At 41.0% G+C, this 19,772-nt stretch overlaps 1 protein-coding gene across 1 annotated transcript in view; it reads right to left on the bottom strand.

Annotated features, from left to right (window-relative positions):
• Positions 1-19,772, bottom strand: part of LOC124788062 (polycomb protein suz12-B) — a 309,764-nt gene that overhangs the window by 60,180 nt on the left and 229,812 nt on the right. The window contains exon 2 of the mRNA XM_047255152.1: positions 7,889-7,935. Coding sequence (XP_047111108.1) covers positions 7,889-7,935 — 47 coding nt within the window. The remainder of the gene's footprint in view (positions 1-7,888; positions 7,936-19,772) is intronic.

Raw genomic sequence — 19,772 nt, forward strand, 5'->3', positions numbered from 1 at the left:
AGATAACAAATGAAAACCAAGTAAAAACATAACACAAAATTGACTGACTCTCCTGTACCATTGCCCAGGAGTCGAACATTCAAAGGTGCTCAGAGTGCTGACCCTCAACACCAATACACTGGTGCACTCATTGAGTGAAAGAATTATTTACTGCTTCCAGTGTTGCCTGCTGAAGAGAATTACAAGGAAGCATGATACATTCCTGCATGTCCTCTGGAGCTGTTGGAATATCATGATAGACAACGTCTTTAATGCACCCCCAAAGAAAAAAAAGTCCAGAGGATTTAAATCAGGAGACCTAGCAGGCCAAGTAACTGTTCCTCCTCGATCAGTCCATCTGGCAGAATACCTTTGGTTCAGAACACGATGTGTACGCAAGGCACTATCTGCTGGACATTCAACGTGTTGATACCACACAAACATTCTGGTTCTTAGCGGCACTTCATCCAGAAGAGGAGGAATAATTCGTCTGAGGAAGTTGGCATATGCTGTGCCATTTAGACTGCCATGGACGAAATAAGGGCCAATAATTGTAGTACCAAGCATCCCACACCAGACATTAACTCTCCACTGACGCTGATGTTCCACCTGTCTAAGCCACCGTGGGTTGTCGCTGGACCAATAATGCATGTTCCTTGTATTTAACTGTCCTTTGTTTGAGAGGGAACATTCATCGTTAAATAGAACATTGGAGAAGAAGTTCGGGTTGGCAAGGATTTGCTTCTGTGGCCACTGACAGAGCTGTACACGATTCTGGAAATAATTCCCATGCAATTCTTGATGAAGGTGTAAATGGTAAGGATAGAACCAGTGACGTGTAAGAATACAATGTACACTGGTTTTAGGAATGCCAATCTAGTGTTCAAACTGTCATGGGTTAACATGTGGATTCATAGCAACAGAAGCAAAAATGGCAACCCTGGCAGCTTCATCTGTGCGAGTGCCGACGATTGCATTGTTGTGGGCTGAAACTTCCCATTTCCTGAAGTGTCGCAACGAGACGAGAAAACATTTATTGGGAAGGCGGGTTCTTGCCAGGATATCACTCTCTGTACAGTACCACTGCCTCTGTAGCATTTCACCTATCTTCAACAACAACAATAAAAGAAACATTACGTCGAGATGATGTGACTTACCAAACGAAAGCGCTGGCAGGTCGATAGACACACAAACAAACACAAACATACACACAAAATTCAAGCTTTCGCAACCCACAGTTGCTTCGTCAGGAAAGAGGGAAGGAGAGGGAAAGATGAAAGGATGTGGGTTTTAAGGGAGAGGGTAAGGACTCATTCCAATCCTGGGAACGGAACGACTTACCTTAGGGGGAAAACAGGACAGGTATACACTCGCACACACACCCATATCCAACCGCACATACACAGACACAAGCAGACATTTGTAAAGGCAAAGAGTTGCGGCAGAGATGTCAGTCGAGGCAGAAGTACAGTGGCAAAGATGATGTTGAAAGACAGGTGAGGTATGAGCGGCGGCAACTTGAAATTAGCGGAGGTTGAGGCCTGGCGGATAACGAAAAGAGAGGATATACTGAAGGGCAAGTTCCCATCTCCGGAGTTCTGACAGGTTGGTATTAGTGGGAAGTATCCAGATAACCCGGACGGTGTAACACTGTGCCAAGTTGTCCTGGCCGTGCACCAAGGCATGTTTAGCCACAGGGTGATCCTCATTATCAACAAACACTGTCTGCCTGTGTCCATTCATGTGAATGGACAGTTTGTTGCTGGTCATTCCCACATAGAAAGCTTCACAGTGCAGGCAGGTCAGTTGGTAAATCACGTGGGTGCTTTCACACGTGGCTCTACCTTTGATCGTGTACACCTTCCGGGTTACAGGATTGGAGTAGGTGAGGGTGGGAGGGTGCATGGGACATGTTTTACACCGGGGGCGGTTACAAGGGTAGGAGCCAGAGGGTAGGGAAGGTGGTTTGGGGATTTCATAGGGATGAACTAAGAGGTTACGAACTTTAGGTGGACGGCGGAAAGACACTCTTGGTGGAGTGGGGAGGATTTCATGAAGGATGGATCTCATTTCAGGGCAGGATTTGACGAAGTCGTATCCCTGCCGGAGAGCCACATTCAGAGTCTGATCCAGTCCCGGAAAGTATCCTGTCACAAGTGGGGCACTTTTGTGGTTCTTCTGTGGGAGGTTCTGGGCTTGAGGGGAGGAGGAAGTGGCTCTGGTTATTTGCTTCTGTACCAGGTCGGGAGGGTAGTTGCGGGATGCGAAAGCTGTTTTCAGATTGTTGGTATAATGGTTCAGGGATTCCGGACTGGAGCAGATTCGTTTGCTACGAAGATCTAGGCCGTAGGGAAGGGACCGTTTGATGTGGAATGGGTGGCAGCTGTCATAATGGAGGTACTGTTGCTTGTTGGTGGGTTTGATGTGGACGGATGTGTGAAGCTGGCCATTGGACAGATGGAGGTTAACGTCAAGGAAAGTGGCATGGGATTTGGAGTAGGACCAGGTGAATCTGACGGAACCAAAGGAGTTGAGGTTGGAGAGGAAATTCTGGAGTTCTTCTTCACTGTGAGTCTAGATCATGAAGATGTCATCATTAAATCTGTACCAAACTTTAGGTTGGCAGGCCTGGGTAACCAAGAAGGCTTCTTCTAAGCGACCCATGAATAGGTTGCCTGCCCTGAAATGAGATCCATCCTTCATGAAATCCTCCCCACTCCACCAAGAGTGTCTTTCCGCCATCCACCTAACCTTCGTAACCTCTTAGTTCATCCCTATGAAATCCCCAAACCACCTTCCCTACCCTCTGGCTCCTACCCTTGTAACAGCCCCCGGTGTAAAACCTGTCCCATGCACCTTCCCACCACCACCTACTCCAGTCCTATAACCCGGAAGGTGTACACGATCAAAGGCAGAGCCACGTGTGAAAGCACCCCATGATTTACGAACTGACCTGCCTACACTGGGACGCATTCTATGAGGGAATGACCAGCAACAAACTGTCCATGGACACAGGCAGACAGTGTTTGTTGGTAATGAGGATCACCCTGTGGCTAAACATGCCTTGGTGCACAGCCAGCACATCTTGGCACAGTGTTACACCGTCCGGGTTATCTGGATACTTCCCACTAATACCAACCTGTCAGAACTCCGGAGATGGGAACTTGCCCTTCAGTATATCCTCTCTTTTCGTTATCCGCCAGGCCTCAACCTCCGCTAATTTCAAGTTGCCGCCGCTCATACCTCACCTGTCTTTCAACATCATCTTTGCCAAGTCTCATATATATATATATATATATATATATATATATATATATATATATATATATATATATATATATATATATATATATATATATATATATATATATATATATATATATATATATATAGACACACACACTCCTGGAAATTGAAATAAGAACACCGTGAATTCATTGTCCCAGGAAGGGGAAACTTTATTGACACATTCCTGGTGTCAGATACATCACATGATCACACTGACAGAACCACAGGCACATAGACACAGGCAACAGAGCATGCACAATGTCGACACTAGTACAGTGTATATCCACCTTTCGCAGCAATGCAGGCTGCTATTCTCCCATGGAGACGATCGTAGAGATGCTGGATGTAGTCCTGTGGAACGGCTTGCCATGCCATTTCCACCTGGCGCCTCAGTTGGACCAGCGTTCGTGCTGGACGTGCAGACCGCGTGAGACGACGCCTCATCCAGTCCCAAACATGCTCAATGGGGGACAGATCCGGAGATCTTGCTGGCCAGGGTAGTTGACTTACACCTTCTAGAGCACGTTGGGTGGCACGGGATACATGCGGACGTGCATTGTCCTGTTGGAACAGCAAGTTCCCTTGCCGGTCTAGGAATGGTAGAACGATGGGTTCGATGACGGTTTGGACGTACCGTGCACTATTCAGTGTCCCCTCGACGATCACCAGTGGTGTACGGCCAGTGTAAGAGATCGCTCCCCACACCATGATGCCGGGTGTTGGCCCTGTGTGCCTCGGTCGTATGCAGTCCTTATTGTGGCGCTCACCTGCACGGCGCCAAACACGCATACGACCATCATTGGCACCAAGGCAGAAGCGACTCTCATCGCTGAAGACGACACGTCTCCATTCGTCCCTCCATTCACGCCTGTCGCGACACCACTGGAGGCGGGCTGCACGATGTTGGGGCGTGAGCGGAAGACGGCCTAACGGTGTGCGGGACCGTAGCCCAGCTTCATGGAGACGGTTGCTAATGGTCCTCGCCGATACCCCAGGAGCAACAGTGTCCCTAATTTGCTGGGAAGTGGCGGTGCGGTCCCCTACGGCACTGCGTAGGATCCTACGGTCTTGGCGTGCATGCGTGCGTCGCTGCGGTCCGGTCCCAGGTCGACGGGCACGTGCACCTTCCGCCGACCACTGGCAACAACATCGATGTACTGTGGAGACCTCACGCCAAACATGTTGACCAATTCGGCGGTACGTCCACCCGGCCTCCCGCATGCCCACTATACGCCCTCACTCAAAGTCCGTCAACTGCACATACGGTTCACGTCCACGCTGTCGCGGCATGCTACCAGTGTTAAAGACTGCGATGGAGCTCCGTATGCCACGGCAAACTGGCTGACACTGACGGCGGCGGTGCACAAATGCTGCGCAGCTAGCACCATTCGACGGCCAACACCGCAGTTCCTGGTGTGTCCGCTGTGCCGTGCGTGTGATCATTGCTTGTACAGCCCTCTCGCAGTGTCTGGAGCAAGTATGGTGGGTCTGACACACCGGTGTCAATGTGTTCTTTTTTCCATTTCCAGGAGTGTATATATATAGGGGGAAAGTGGGGGGGACACGTTTCTAGTATATCATCAGAGTAATCATTTAAAGGTGATTCTTGAAACTTTGTTAATAGACTTTCTTGGAATAGTTTATGTCTGTCTTCCATAGTCTACCAATTCAGTTCCTTCACTATTTCTGTGACACTCTTCCACAAATTAAACAAACCTGTGACCATTCATTCCGCCCTTCTCTGTATATATTCAATGTCCCCTGTTAGTCCTACTGGTACGAGTCCCACACACTTGAGCAATACTCTAGGATGCGCCGCACGAGTAATTTGTAAGCAATCTCTTTTGTAGACTGATTTCACTTCCACAGTATTCTACCAATAAACTGAAGCCTACCACCTGCTTTACTCATGACTGAACCTACGTGATCATACCATTACATATCCCTACAGAGTGTTACACCCAGGCATTTCTACGAGTTGGCCGATTCCAACAGTGACTCATTGATATTATGGTCATAGGATACTACATTTTTTCCATTACGTGAAGTGCAAAATTTCACATTCCTAAACACTTGGAGCAAGTTGCCGATCTTTGCACCACTTTGAAATCTTAAAACCTGATTGAATATTTATGCAGCTTCTTTCAGACAATACTTCATCGTAGATAACTACACCATCTGCAAAAAGTCTGAGATTACTATTAATACTGATTGCAAGGTCATTAATATACAACAAGAACAACATTGGTCCCAACACACTTCCCTGCCCCCCCCCCCCCCCCCCCCCTCCAACCCTCGATGTGACTTACACATCTAATGAGGCCTCTCCATCCAAGATAACAAGCTATGTCCTCCCTATCAAAAAGTACTCAATCCAGTCACAAATTTCACTTGATAGTTCATATGATTATACTTCTGACAATAAGCGTAGGTGTGGTACTAAGCGCAAGTTGGGTTTAAAATGATCGATGTTTTCGGGATCCATGGTGGTTAACAAAGATGAGGTCATTCTATCAATATACTTCATTATGTTTGAGCTCAGAATATGTTCCAAGGTTCTACAACAAATTGATGCCAAGTATATTGGACAGTAGTTTTGTGGGTCACTTGTACTACCATTCTTGTATACATGTGTGGCATGTGCCTTTTTCCGAGAACTGGGCACAGTTTTTTTTTTTCAAGGGATCTACACTAGATTAGAGTTAGAAGAGGTGCTAACTCAGCCGCAATTTCAGAATAGAACCTGACAGGGATTCCATCAGGGCCTGAAGGTTTGTTCAATTTTAATGATTTCAGCTGTTTCTCGATACCACTGACACTAATATTAATACTAATACTTTTCCTTTGTAAAGGTACATTTGAAAACAGAGCAAAGTATTTCACCTTTTGTTTTGCTACCCTCAATTTCAATTCCTGTCTCAATCGATAGGGACTGAACACTAACTTTGATATCTCTAACAGTATTTACATATGGCCAGAATTTCTTTGGATCTTGTGAAATGTCACTTGACAATATTCTGCTATGGTAGTCACTGAAGGCATCATGCATTGCTCTCTCGAGAGCCGGACGCGTTCCATCAGCATCACTCTATCTAAAGCCCTATGCTTTGTTCTGCAGTAATCCCAGTTTCTTTAGAAGTTTCCTTACAGTGACTGCATACCATGGATGTTCTCTCCCTTTATGAACTACTACATTGGGAAACATCTATCCAGAGCATGGTCTAAATGGTTCAAATGGCTCTGAGCACTATGGGACTTAACTTCTGAGGTCATCAGTCCCCTAGAACTTAGAACTACTTAAACCTAACTAACCTAAGGACGTCACACACATCCATGCCCGAGGCAGGATTCGAACCTGCGACCGTAGGAGTCGCGCGGTTCCGGACTGAACATCTAGAACCGCTCGGCCACCCTGCCCGGCAGAGCATGGTCTAATACTATTTTAAACTTGAGCCAGAGTTCCTCTAAGTGCTCTTATCCTGAATGTTTCAAGTTCCTCATTGAGATACGACAATATTGATTTCTTTATCTAGTTTTCTGAACATATATATCTTTCTGCTTGTTTTAGTTGTTCTTTGTACTTTTGTAATCATTGCTGCCACAACAATGTACACATTTTTATTCTTCGGCTCTTCCTAATGTTTCAGGAAGAAAGACCAGCAACCCTAAAATCTATTTAGTTGTCCAGTTAACATAAAAGTGGTTAATTACTACTATGCACAGTTAGATTATTATTATTATTATTATTATTTATGACTCCTGTAGTTGATAGTATAATTGGTATAATGTCAACTTTATCCTGATGTCACATGTCCTTGACTTCCTCAGCCAGTTGGATGTATTTTTCAATTTTTTCTCCTGTTTTCTTTTGTATATTTGTTGTATTGGGTATGGATATTTCAATTAGTTGTGTTAATTTCTTCTTTTTATTGGTGAGTATGATGTCAGGTTTGTTATGTGGTGGTGTTTTATCTGTTATAATGGTTCAGTTCCAGTATAATTTGTATTCATCATTCTCCAGTACATTTTGTGGTGCGTACTTGTATGTAGGAACGTGTTGTTTTATAAGTTTATGTTGTAAGGCAAGCTGTTGATGTATTATTTTTGCTACATTGTCATGTCTCCTGGGGTATTCTGTATTTGCTAGTATTGTACATCCGCTTGTGATGTGATCTACTGTTTTATTATTATTATTATTATTATTATTATTATTATTAAGTGTACAGAAAAGGAGCAGTCTGCAAGTCCACATTAACTACTGTGCTAAAGCATAGCTCATTTTCACATGAAATTATCAACTTTGCACATTTCTGTGATAATTAGCCTATTTTAAATTCATTACTTTTCATTACATTAATTAAAAATTGTAATTATTAATGTGCTTTTTGAATACAATGGATCAGCAATCAGTGTGTGGTTGTATGCACAGAAATTTCTTAACAAATCCTACATCACAGTTGCCTTGCATATTTTGTCATTCCCCCTCCCCCCCAACAATTTGTTATTCACTATTAACGATCTGTTATGATTCAAAAGGAACCAACTCCTTGTGATTCACACAGGACACGAGATGTACATAGAACAACAAGGAAAAAGTGAATGTATGAACAACTGTACTTACAGACAGCATGTTTCTTGTTCTAAGGAATCTGTATATCTGTGTAGGTTCTGAAACAAAGCAAAACAAAAATTAATCACATATTGTAATCTGAGACACAGTCATTCAACATAAACTAAATAAAGAGGGGCCAACATTTTTATACAGTACAAAAAAAATCAAGTCAGTTACAGACCACTAACATTAACTCAAAGAGTTGCTTCTGTCATTAAATGATAGTTAAGGTTGCTTGGTGAGTATTCTAGTTCCTTCTATAACTCAGTGATCTGTAACAACACATGCAGGGCGGTGTGTGTTTCGAGGAGACAAATGTTCACATACTACTAATACTTCTGTATCTATTCAACGTTTCCATTTATTCTTAAAGACAATGACAATAGAAACTCAGAATAATTACAAATGTTACACGGGAACCTACATAATTTATAAGCAGTGTAGTACTTTTCCATTAGAAATTTTCAGGGAAATGCTTGTCATTTCTTAATAAAACCATCAAAAATCTTATGTATTCATAAGACAAAGCACAACTGATTAGTATTTCTTAACAAACTCTTTATTTATACCATGACAGGTTTCAAGCAGTTACATTATCTTCAGTTGCCTTTAATTGTGTTACGCAATTAATTATGTAAATCATCTTCACATTTAGTGTCACTTAGGATGATCAAGTGTAAATAGGGGCAATGAAGTAACTGTGCAGTTTCCTTTTTATTTCTTTAAAATACATAAAAAGTGAAGTGTTTGAATTTTCAGCCAGTATTATTCGGCAGAATACATGGTTTGGGCAATGTATCTATTACAAAGAAAGCAAGATTTAGATTTGACAACTCATCAGTAATGAGGTCGTTAAAGCTGGAACACAAGCTCAGACTGAAAAAGAATGAAGAGGAAAATCTGTTGTCCCATTTTCAAATGAACCATCCTGGCTGTCACCTTAACTGATTCATGAAAATAACAGAAAACATTAATATATAGGAGTAAAGAGGACTTACTGTCTCAATTCTTCTTGACTGTGAGTCCAGCGTGCTAATCATTGCGCTACCTTGCAATCTACTGCAGAGGAAATGCAATATAGGCATACACTATTTTGAGGGGTGATGATTTACAACCCATAAAAATTATTCAAAACCATGGCTGCACTCAGTTGGATTGATCAATTTATTACACAGCCAGTTTCAGTTATAAAGAAACCATCTTTAAGTGTATTATGACATCAAAATCAGATGTTTGACAACCCATGCCACTATCCAACAACATGCCACCAGCCAACATTTTGATGATTTAATTGTAAATCATGAGCACATGTAACATACATAGACACACTGCATGCTACATGTGCTCCTGAATTATAATTAAAATTGTGACTAGTCTGATAGTGGTATGGGTTGTCACACTCCTGATTACAATCATAATACACCTAAATATGGTTTGTTTAGGACTGAAAAAAAGGCTGTGTAATAAATTTATTAATGCAGCTTTGTGTAACTATGATAAAAAAAACCGCACCGTGTTTCTAATTCTGTGTAATGATTTTGAGTGTGGGTGTGGGGGGCAGCTAAGTGATGTGAAAATAATGAAGTACGCACGTACTAGTATGGGATCATTCCAATTTAAGCCTATCTCCCCCGCCCCCCTCCCCCAATGAGAGTCTGGTGTCTTACCCACTGCATTTCATCCTACAGGTTAAATCATTCTTCTTATATAACACCTACTGCTGATTCTTATACAGTTTAAACATTTAAAAGTCCAAGAAGTTCCTCATAACTGAACTACTACTAGTAAATTTCGGACCATATACCTTTAAGTCTAGGCTAATTTGATTAACAGGAGTATCTCACAAGGTAATTTCTACTCTAGAAGCTTTTGTTTACGAAATTTTAATGTAAGTTACATTTTACAGCAAATCAAAAGCACGTAAGGGAGGCCAATTTCTCTCTCTTGATTGTCAAGACATCTGTTACAGCCTTGCCTTGCAGTTTTTCTGAGACTGTCTTGCAGTTTTAGTAATTTATAAAGAAAAGTACGTTAAAATATGGGCCCTGGACTACGCTAAGGCCCCGTCTGTTACAACCACCTTAACTTGCAACCAGACTGTCACCTTCCAACAGAACCTAGAACTACGGCAACATTACAGCTCGGTCTACCGCCACAACTAAGATTGCTGGAAGGGGAGACGGGAGCAGTTGACGAAAACGACCGACATAGTCACCCTCAGACCCAAATATAACACATTCGCTATGTTTACATTGACTCCCAAAACAATTTCGTTAACTGATTTGACAATACCGTTTCTGGTTGGGCATGTAAACACTCTTAAATCTATTCTGCAAATCCGTTTCTAGCAGCCGGTTTTTCACTTCCACAGTCGACGTACGCTCCCATGTAAAAAGTACTGCCGTTTTTGAAATGTCCTTGAGTTGTCAGTTTACGTCTTGTTTTCAAAATATTCGGCTAATATACACGAAATGACTTATTGTGCAGTGAAGAAGCAGAAATATTAGACTGAGCATGGAGCTGTCTACCTCTATTATTTAAGTGAGGGTAAATTGCGATCGTGCTGACTAAAGCAGAAACTGGAACAGCTGTTTTGCAGACGCCATATTTAACTGGGCTAGCAAATCCGCTTCACGACTTAACATGTAAACATGACAGCGAAAAACGGTTTACAAAATTCCGTGTTGTTCTTACGGAAGACATGTCGTGTTGTTTGTCCCTCGACCTCGGTTATTGGTAATAATATATTAAAGGTTTTTTTAATATTATACGTGTATGTGTAACTGAATAAATGCAAAACGGAAATTGCATTTATTCGGCTCTACATGGATATATGTTAAAAATCGTTACCGCACTGTAAAAACAAAATAAATTTAAAAAAATCCCTAATATAATAACCAAATATATCTAGTCCTTCTTCTGCATTCTGCAACAACCAACAGGCGACTGTGTCTTAACCCACACAATTAATAATATGAAAAAGTTGCGCTAAATTCCTGCAGCAAATAAAATCTTTCGCTGGAGTTAAATGTTTGGAAACCACGCGATCTATATACTGCTTGGGATACATAAACGATTGCGTAACTACAGATACGACCTGAAGCTTTGTGTGGGGGTTAACGTGTAAAGCAAACTACTGTATTTTGCCTTAATAGCGGGGATTGGCAGCACAAGCTGAAGGTTACAAACTGACGCTGTCTCAGACTCTGGACAGTACAGCTCTCTCTGACCCTCCTCCCTTACTCCAAGATGCGAACGAATCCCTGACCTGCGCGAAGGCATGCCGACCTGAACAATGGACTGGCCATTCCACGGGGGAGACGAAAAAAAAGAAAATAGGAGTCAGCCGCTTGTTCTATAGTTGCCCGTTGCGGCTCAGCGTGAGTACGGCTTTTTCCTAAATGTGCCTGTTTCTTGTTTCAGCCGTCTGAATACTGATCACATCTTTCGCATATGGAAACTTAACAGATTTTTGCTACAAAGTCTTGCGGACGAATAAAGAACTGATACTGATGTCAGTTCTCTATTACTGTGCATGGATATTCTTTCTAACAAAGTAGAAGCGGAGCTGCTTCAACAAAAATTCAATAAATTTATCTGGTTTGCTACACAACTTACCAATTACGGTGCTTAACGGTCACTGTGTCAACAATATTTTTTTTGTACTCGCAACTACTAGTCTGCACAAGCGTCTCCTTTGTTGCAGTGCTCTCAAGAATGCGACTACCTAGTTGTTTATGTACGACAGCGTTTTATAACTTTGACGCCTGTTAATTTGACAAACAGGTAAACGTTGTATTCATCTCGTTGTTATGGCGGTCTCTCGTGTCTTTATTTATTCATTTTTTTTTTTACAATCATCCGCTTCTTCGTTTTTGATCGCGAACTTTCTCAAGGGAAGAATAAACGGCATCATTAGAGACGGAACCTCTGATCATAGACCGCTGTCTCTTCGAAAGAACTGTACTTGCTGAAGCTATACCACTGGCCCCCATACCAAACACAACCGTACCAACAAGAATGGTGAAACACTAATGGACTTCTGCAGAAACTTCGGACTTAAAATCATGAGTACCCAATTTTTAAAACCTGCACATAAATCAACCACATAGAAATCACAGAATACCAAATTGACCATGTCGCAATTTCCAATGAAAACACAAAAGAAATTCTAAACGTCAGAACCCGCAAATATGTCTTTGAATCATCATCATCATCATCATCATCATCATCTCCAAATAAAAAAGTTCCAACACGACATAACGCTAAAAAGGCCACCCAAAAGTACCAAACAAAATCAGGAATATCAAACTCAAAAAAGAAAATATTATCATGCAAATCAATCAGGAAAAATAAACAGACTGGAAGAAACTAACAGGAAATTCAGGAAGCCATCAAATTAGGACAACCCCCACGCATCGCAGCTGACAACTGAATAACTGTGTGGAAAAAAAATTAGCAGTCACAAAACTGAAGAAAACTGGGAGAACTTTCTTAAAACCCAAAAACAGTCCTCAATACTAATTAGAAAAGAAAAAACGGGTATATAACAACAGCCTCTGCGAAATCCAGTAAGATTTCATCAAAAATAATACAAGAAATTTCTATAAAACTTTTAGAGAAAAATTACAGGGAAACCAAGCACCTAGCTTGTGCTTCAAGAAACCCGATGGCTCTTTGCAAATTAACACGAAAAATAACTGCAAGATTTTAGCCCAATATTTCAATTCCCGCATCAACTGCGAACCACCCCAAGAAAAACTTGTCTTCTCCAGTATTCACACACCCAGACTCACATGCCCCGGATCTCGAAGAAATTGTGGAGATAGTCAAACAGTTGAAAGATAACAAAACACCAGGAAAAGACGGTATTATTGCTGAATTCTGGAAACTAAACGATATTATACTTATGCAGAAACTACATCATATAACAACAGACATATGGATAACTGAGCAAATACCAGAGGACTGGAAATGCGCTGCAATTCACCCGCTACAAAAAAGGGCGATGACAGGCATCAACAATTACATAGGAATTTCCCTGCTCCCAGTCGCTTACAAAATCCTTTCCAAGCACTTTTAAACAGGACAGAATCCCAAGCAGATCCATCAATTGGTAAATACCAGGCCGGATTCAGAAAAGGACAATCTTGTGCGGAACAGATCTGGTGCTTAAAGACGATATTAAAAATGAGGAAATGCATCGAGTTCAGGAAAGAATACGATTCAGTGGCCCGTGACACTTTGTTTAAGGGGATACGGAATCACCTATCCCCGCAATGTTAATATATGCCTACTATAGGGAACATTTTCTCACAAACTACTGGAGACAGAGAGGTAAAAATTTTACTGTATGTGCATTCATATGTTACAACAATACTGAAACAACAGTTTATTGTCAAAGTATTTTCTTACAGAGATATTGTACATTTATTTTTAAGTAAATTTTTTCCTTCGCTTTTTACTAGACTATCACCCCTAAGTCTTTTGTACATCAAGTAATTAAAAAATCGTTGTTTCAGTATGTAATAGGGACCTATGTCACTACGTCATAAAAATTTCAGACTTCTAGGTTGACCAGTACCTGAGATAATGTTCCTAGATGAAGTAAAAAGTAAACTTACGGGAAACGGAGAAAGAAGATTAAAACATTCCTGATCCGTAGCTAATACCCCCTTCACAGTCTTCATAATCATCTTCAAGTCTTCTTTTGGCACCCCTCTGCACCTGTCTTGCTTTTTTCACTAATGTCTTGATTATATTATCAGCATGCCTTAGTCTGTGCTGATCTAAAAAGAACATAGCACGTACCGTACGGGAACCAACACACATACCCAACTTTTGAAGGACCTGGCATTTAGTTATATTTCCAAGATTGAAGGTTGCCACAGCATCATACACACCAAAATGTAGTGTATTAATTCCGACAAACACTGTTTTTGGGAGACGATGCCATATCACACTATTCAAGCACTCGTTGGGATTCTGCGTTTTTCCGTGAAGACATTTCATCAGAAGACTTCTGTCAGCCAGATCTCTGAAAATGGGCTTTATTTCTGCCATGATGGCTGATGGTAGACTGTGGTGGTGAATGTATTTCTCTCCTGTTGTTAGTCCCCTATTGTATTTACACCAGCTGTTTTCACCTTTGGGGCACAAACCATGTTGTGGATGCTCATCCGTGGATGCGGTGTGGAAATATAAAGCCCATATAGCTCTCCTCATTTCTTCAAGATTGCCTGTATTTTGCCTGATTGCAAGGCCATAGCAGTTCTGAATGTGGTCTATTATGGAATCAGTCAATCTTCCTCTGCCATCCAAGGTTTTCCCATCATCTAGTTTTTTCCCTTTCATAACTGATTTTAACCTTCTCAGCCTGGCACCCATTCTCTTCTGCACATGTCCTATACATTCAAGTTTGCTTATATTTACACTGTTCCCATATGGTTTGCTTTCCAAAACTTCTTTGAATGCTTTAGAGTCACCATCTCCCAGATATTTGACATAGCGAACATTATACCACTGTGAAGAGCGATGAAAAATTTTCTTCACCTCAGCAACCTCCATGCCACCACTACTACCATAATAATTAGCAATACAGTCATCACTGTGTTCATTTTTCAGCCTGCCTGTGCACCTACAGTATTTAGACATTATTGCAACATCAATAACCTTGCCAGTATCAACACTAGTTGCTGTTACAACACCATTGTTGGAGGTGTGGCCCCTTTTCTGCCACGTGCCATCAAACGCCACTGTGAGGTCACGACTGCCGTCATTTTCTTCCACTGCTTCTTCCACAGCAACCTGCATTGACTTCTGTGCTACATCTTCAACTGCAGATCCTAGTACATAATTGTAAGCTTCAAACTTTGAAGGCGCACTTGGAAGATTTAGAACACCACATAGCATATCACCAGCTGCTTTGCCCTTACCAATTGCTCGCAATCCATAAACTAACCTAATATTTACACTATAAAGTTCAGTTTTCTTGTATCCATTATTTACAGTTACTGAAACCGAACTTGGAAACTTACAGCTGTATTTACAAACACTGCATATTAAATTAAACTGGGCAGCCAGGCCAACATGGGATTCTACTTTCAGAGAAACGTTTCCATGACATTTTTTGCAGCACAAACTGTTTTCAAGAGCTTCACACAATATATTCGTATCAATGAGTTCAAAAACTTCATTCCCTCTATCAAGTAAATTATATTTCTCTTCCAAATCTCTTAGTTTTTTATGAGAAGCACTGTTTTCATTTGGTGTAAGTTCGTTCGGCAAATCAGTAATAAGTGGATTCACATTTTCCAACAGTGATGATGATGAACTGCTTTGCTTTGCTAATGAATCATTATTTCTTTTCTTTTGCCAGTTCACACGCTTTTTAAATACTTTTGCTTTAGCTCTAGGCATTTTCACTGCGAAAAATGAAGCACTAAATACGAAATAACTCAACAACAGCTACTTTCTTATATCACACTGTTTACAAAACAGTCCCGCCACAAAGTCAAAGAGTAACTTGAGGAAACCAGAGAGAAACATTTTCGGGCAACTAGTGTATAAATAGTCGCTGGAAACCGGGATATTTGAATTCATGTCACTTTAAAGGTACTGCCAAAAAGTTCATGGTCAGTCACGAGAGACGTGTATAACTAAAGCGCAATACCCGATCTCACAAATATATAAAAATAAAATAGTTATAATTGTAGTAGAGCTATGTATGATACGTCATTTTAAAGAGGAAACATGGCAGAATATAATACGCCAATAAAAAAAAATTCGATTTTTTAACCCAAAATCCGATTCCGTATCCCCTTAAAATAATGGAAGAATTTGGGATCGACCGAAAGACACGAAAAATTACAGAACAAACACTTACAGGAACAAAATCCAAAGTGAAATTCATGGGCGAAATACCAGAACCCATCGAAATCAAAACTGGAGTCCGACAGGGGGACGGACTATCCCCAATGCTTTTCAATATTGTTGTGGAAAAGATCATCAGGGATTGGGAAGAAAATATCATCAGGGATTGGGAATCTCATGTAAATGGCATCCAAATTGGTATAGAAAAAGAGAACCGAATTAAAATTTAGTGCCTTGCTTTCGCTGACGATATTGCAATTATCATCAATAACAGAATAGAAGCGATTCACGCAGTGGGAAAACTACATGAAATTTCACAAAAAACCGGACTACAGATATCTTATGAAAAAACCAAGTATATGGAAAGACAGCCAGAAAATAAATCCCTTTTAATCACAAAACATGGTAAAATTGCACAAATCTGCCATTTTAAATACCTCGGAGAAACTCTAGTCTTCAAGATTAAACTGAATCGCCAATGAACAAAGAATCACTAAGCTCCAGAAGGCCTACAAGCTAACATGGATGCATTACAACAAGAAGTCCATTTCGATAGACGCAAAATTAAGGCAGTATAGAACAGTGTTTCTTCCGGAAGCAATCTACGCAGTTGAAACAATGGTGATTGATGGTCATTCAAAAGTTAGGGAAATAGAAAAACAAGAAAAGAAAATTCTCACGAAGATTTACGTGTCAATCAACAAAAACGGTATTTGGATGAAGAGACTACAAAACGAGCTCTATATAAAGACCAACAGTAACAGATGAAATCAGAAAACGCCGAGCCAAATTTTATACACATTGCTACAGCACGGAAGACTCCAGAGCAGCAAGGAAACTTTTCAATATAATACCAAAGAGTAAATGCAACACAGAATGGCTGAAAAAAGTCCAGAGGGATCTGCAGCAGATCAACATAAAAAATCTCGAAGACCGCACTGAGTGCCGGGATAAGATCACAAGTGTGAAGTTTGAGGAAAGAGCATCGCGCCAGCCTGATAAAAAAATGGGCAGAACAACAAAAGGAGCATTTTGAGAGGATGAAGAGTTTCTCGGAGGCAAAGAAGAGAAAAGTCCGGAGATGAAATTATGAATTCAAGTTCAATCGCTCTCCTAAAGTGGTACAATCGTTATAATAAAAATAGTATAACTACACCCTCAAGCAGCGGAAGTATGATTACAAACATAATTTGAAAGAAACATAGTTCATGACAAACATCAGTAATGCACCTCAAACGCTTAAAAAAATAGTACCTTAAGTAACTGCTTCAAATATGTAGAAGAATGGATATAAAACAATATTAACGGAAAAACAGCAACAGAGACTAGACTATATGAAATGGAGAGGTCCTTACAAATACCAAGAAACATATCTACAAACAAATCTTTACCCTGCGTGCACAAAAGTGACATGCTAAGAAACAGTGGTCAGACCAGAAATACTAGGCAGTGGGATCTCTTAAAACTATGAAACAAGAGCTCAAAAAAAATGGAAACATTAAAGAATAATCCTAAGAGAAATACTAGGACCTAACAGCAGCAGTGAATCAGAATAAAGACTAAGACCTCATCCAGAACTACATCTGAATGTTGAAGAGTTCACAGATATAAGGATAAAAAGGAGGTAATTCTTTGGACACATATGCAGGATGAATAATGACAGAATAAACAAACAAGTCTGACTTATTAAACAATTCCATATTCAAAATCACACGGCTGAGAGGTAGAAAACGAGGCATTGAAAATGTGGGATTCGACGTGGACACAAAAGAAGCAGAACACTGTTTAAAGAAGTATAGAAAAGGCAGGCTTTCAGACAGGTAAAAAAAAATTAAGAACTAGAAGAAAGTGGATACAAGAAGAGCAGGAACAACATTTTCGAAGAATGAAAGACGTGTGGCCAGAACGAAACTGTAGCTAAAAACGAGGAAGCAGAAACAATGCAAGTTTTCGACAAAATAGTAAAAACTGTTGATTCGCCGTACCCTCGAAAGGATTATTCGAAAGAAAAAAAGCAATTGTTTATACTGGTGCTCACACGAAACTGCAGTTCACAGAAACATATGTGAAAGGCACTCGTTCGAAAATTTGAGAAGTACATATTTTATGCAATAATTGCAACACGTAACTATGAGTCACAATTTGCACGATACAAAAACGAATGCCGCGCTCACCATCATCCGTGTGTTACACACAACCACGATTGTAAATACAGTAGTACAGACTAGGGTTATTCAAGTGTCGTAACTGTGATGGGGTGGGGAACAGTTATACTATTTATTCCGGTGTTTTCACCTATACCCAGAAAAGTCCAGTCTTTCTGTCACTTTTTTCTTAGTGAAGGGTCTTTCTCTTTCTCGCTTTGATTGTCGGACCTAACTGTGTGCCCACATTTGTTGTTGGCAGCAAGGCACTGGGCCTTGTGAAGAGAGCTTTTACCCGGTTGGAATGCTTTCAGCAAGCCACAAGCCCATTCACGCGGGCTGGTTCTTAGACAAACAACTGAAAAATAAAGAAACTTCCTGGCAGATTAAAACTGTGTGCCGGACCGAGTCTCCAATTCGGGACCTTTGCAAGGGTCCCGAGTTCGAGTCTTGGTCCGGCACACAGTTTTAATCTGCCAGGAAGTTTCATATCAGCACACGCTCCGCTGCAGAGTGAAAATCTCATTCTTCAAACTGAAAAGTAACTTGTTGAACACACATAGCTTTATATGTGATCCCTTGCTATCTTTAATACCTTTACTTTTTATGATCCGACAGTTTGCTTAGAAACTTGGACACTGATTTAGGTAAAAATATAAACGCTTTTGGTAAATGTTCTTTGGGTGAGTGGGTTGGTGGGAAGTTCTCATGACTACGTGAACCCCCCTTCTCCCCTTGGCTCCGCCCATGGATAAGATACTGGCTTCCAAACGTGGGTCTTTTTCGTAGTGTAGCGGAGTAGCTAATAGCATATGATCTACTTCACACACTGCAACCACAGAGAAGTGATCTCATTTACAATGTCTTGTAATCTTCATACACTTTCCTCGATATCTAACCGTGTGTGTGTGTGTGTGTGTGTGTGTGTGTTTTCAATTCTGCACACTCGGCAAGTTATTTTACAGCGCCTGATGCCACAATCAATTTCATCTTTCCTGTACGATACGCGAATGATGCACGGAAGAAACAACTGTAGAACTCTCAGTAAACCTTCGAATGAGCTCTATACTAGGATCATAATAGCAAAATGACTTGACAGCTATGTGTTTATTATGCTGCTATCATAGCTATAACCAATCACAGCAGGAGCACCCTCCGTCCTGTACACAGTTGCACATCGTCGTATCGCTCTGCTACCTAACTACGGAAGACAACAGCGGCGTATAACACAATTTTTGTGATATGTTCTTTCATTTGTTCTTCAGTGCGGTATGTTCATTTTACGGAATGCGTGAAGATAATTGAGAAATCGCTCAGAAAAATAACAAGACTATTATGATCCGCAAAGCGATCTCAATACTGCACGTTAACAGTGAACGTATGAAACAGCACAACTGCTACTAGAGGAGCCATATTGCGCATGCGCGTAACAGCAAACCGACAGCGTTCCCACTTTCCGTACCCAACTGTCACTCGCTTTGTTATTATGATCTAGGTATACTTCCTCTTATTTTCCCTTCTTGGTCATTTAGCGAGATGTGTGTGCGATCAAGGCACGCTCTCAGAATTTTAACAGTGAACGCCTCTGTGGCAGCGTCTGCTACGGGAATTTGGTGAGCAGGTCCTCTGCGTTCTTACGTTTAATGAACGAACCAAGACGAAAAGTGCCGCACCTATTCTTTCTCCAGATTCTCTTCCAATCAATCGCTGTTTGTTTGCAGCATACCATCGAAGCAGCTCTGTATTTCTGAAATGAATTGACCTTTATGCCATACTTCTCAAAGTAATTAACCATATGTAATGCAGTACGCATACGGTGGGGCGGACACCTTTAGATAATGAAATAGGTGACACCGCAGCAGGCCCTACAAGGGAAT

Source organism: Schistocerca piceifrons, chromosome 3 (genome assembly GCF_021461385.2).
Source record: "Schistocerca piceifrons isolate TAMUIC-IGC-003096 chromosome 3, iqSchPice1.1, whole genome shotgun sequence".
Lineage (NCBI taxonomy): Eukaryota > Metazoa > Arthropoda > Insecta > Orthoptera > Acrididae > Schistocerca > Schistocerca piceifrons.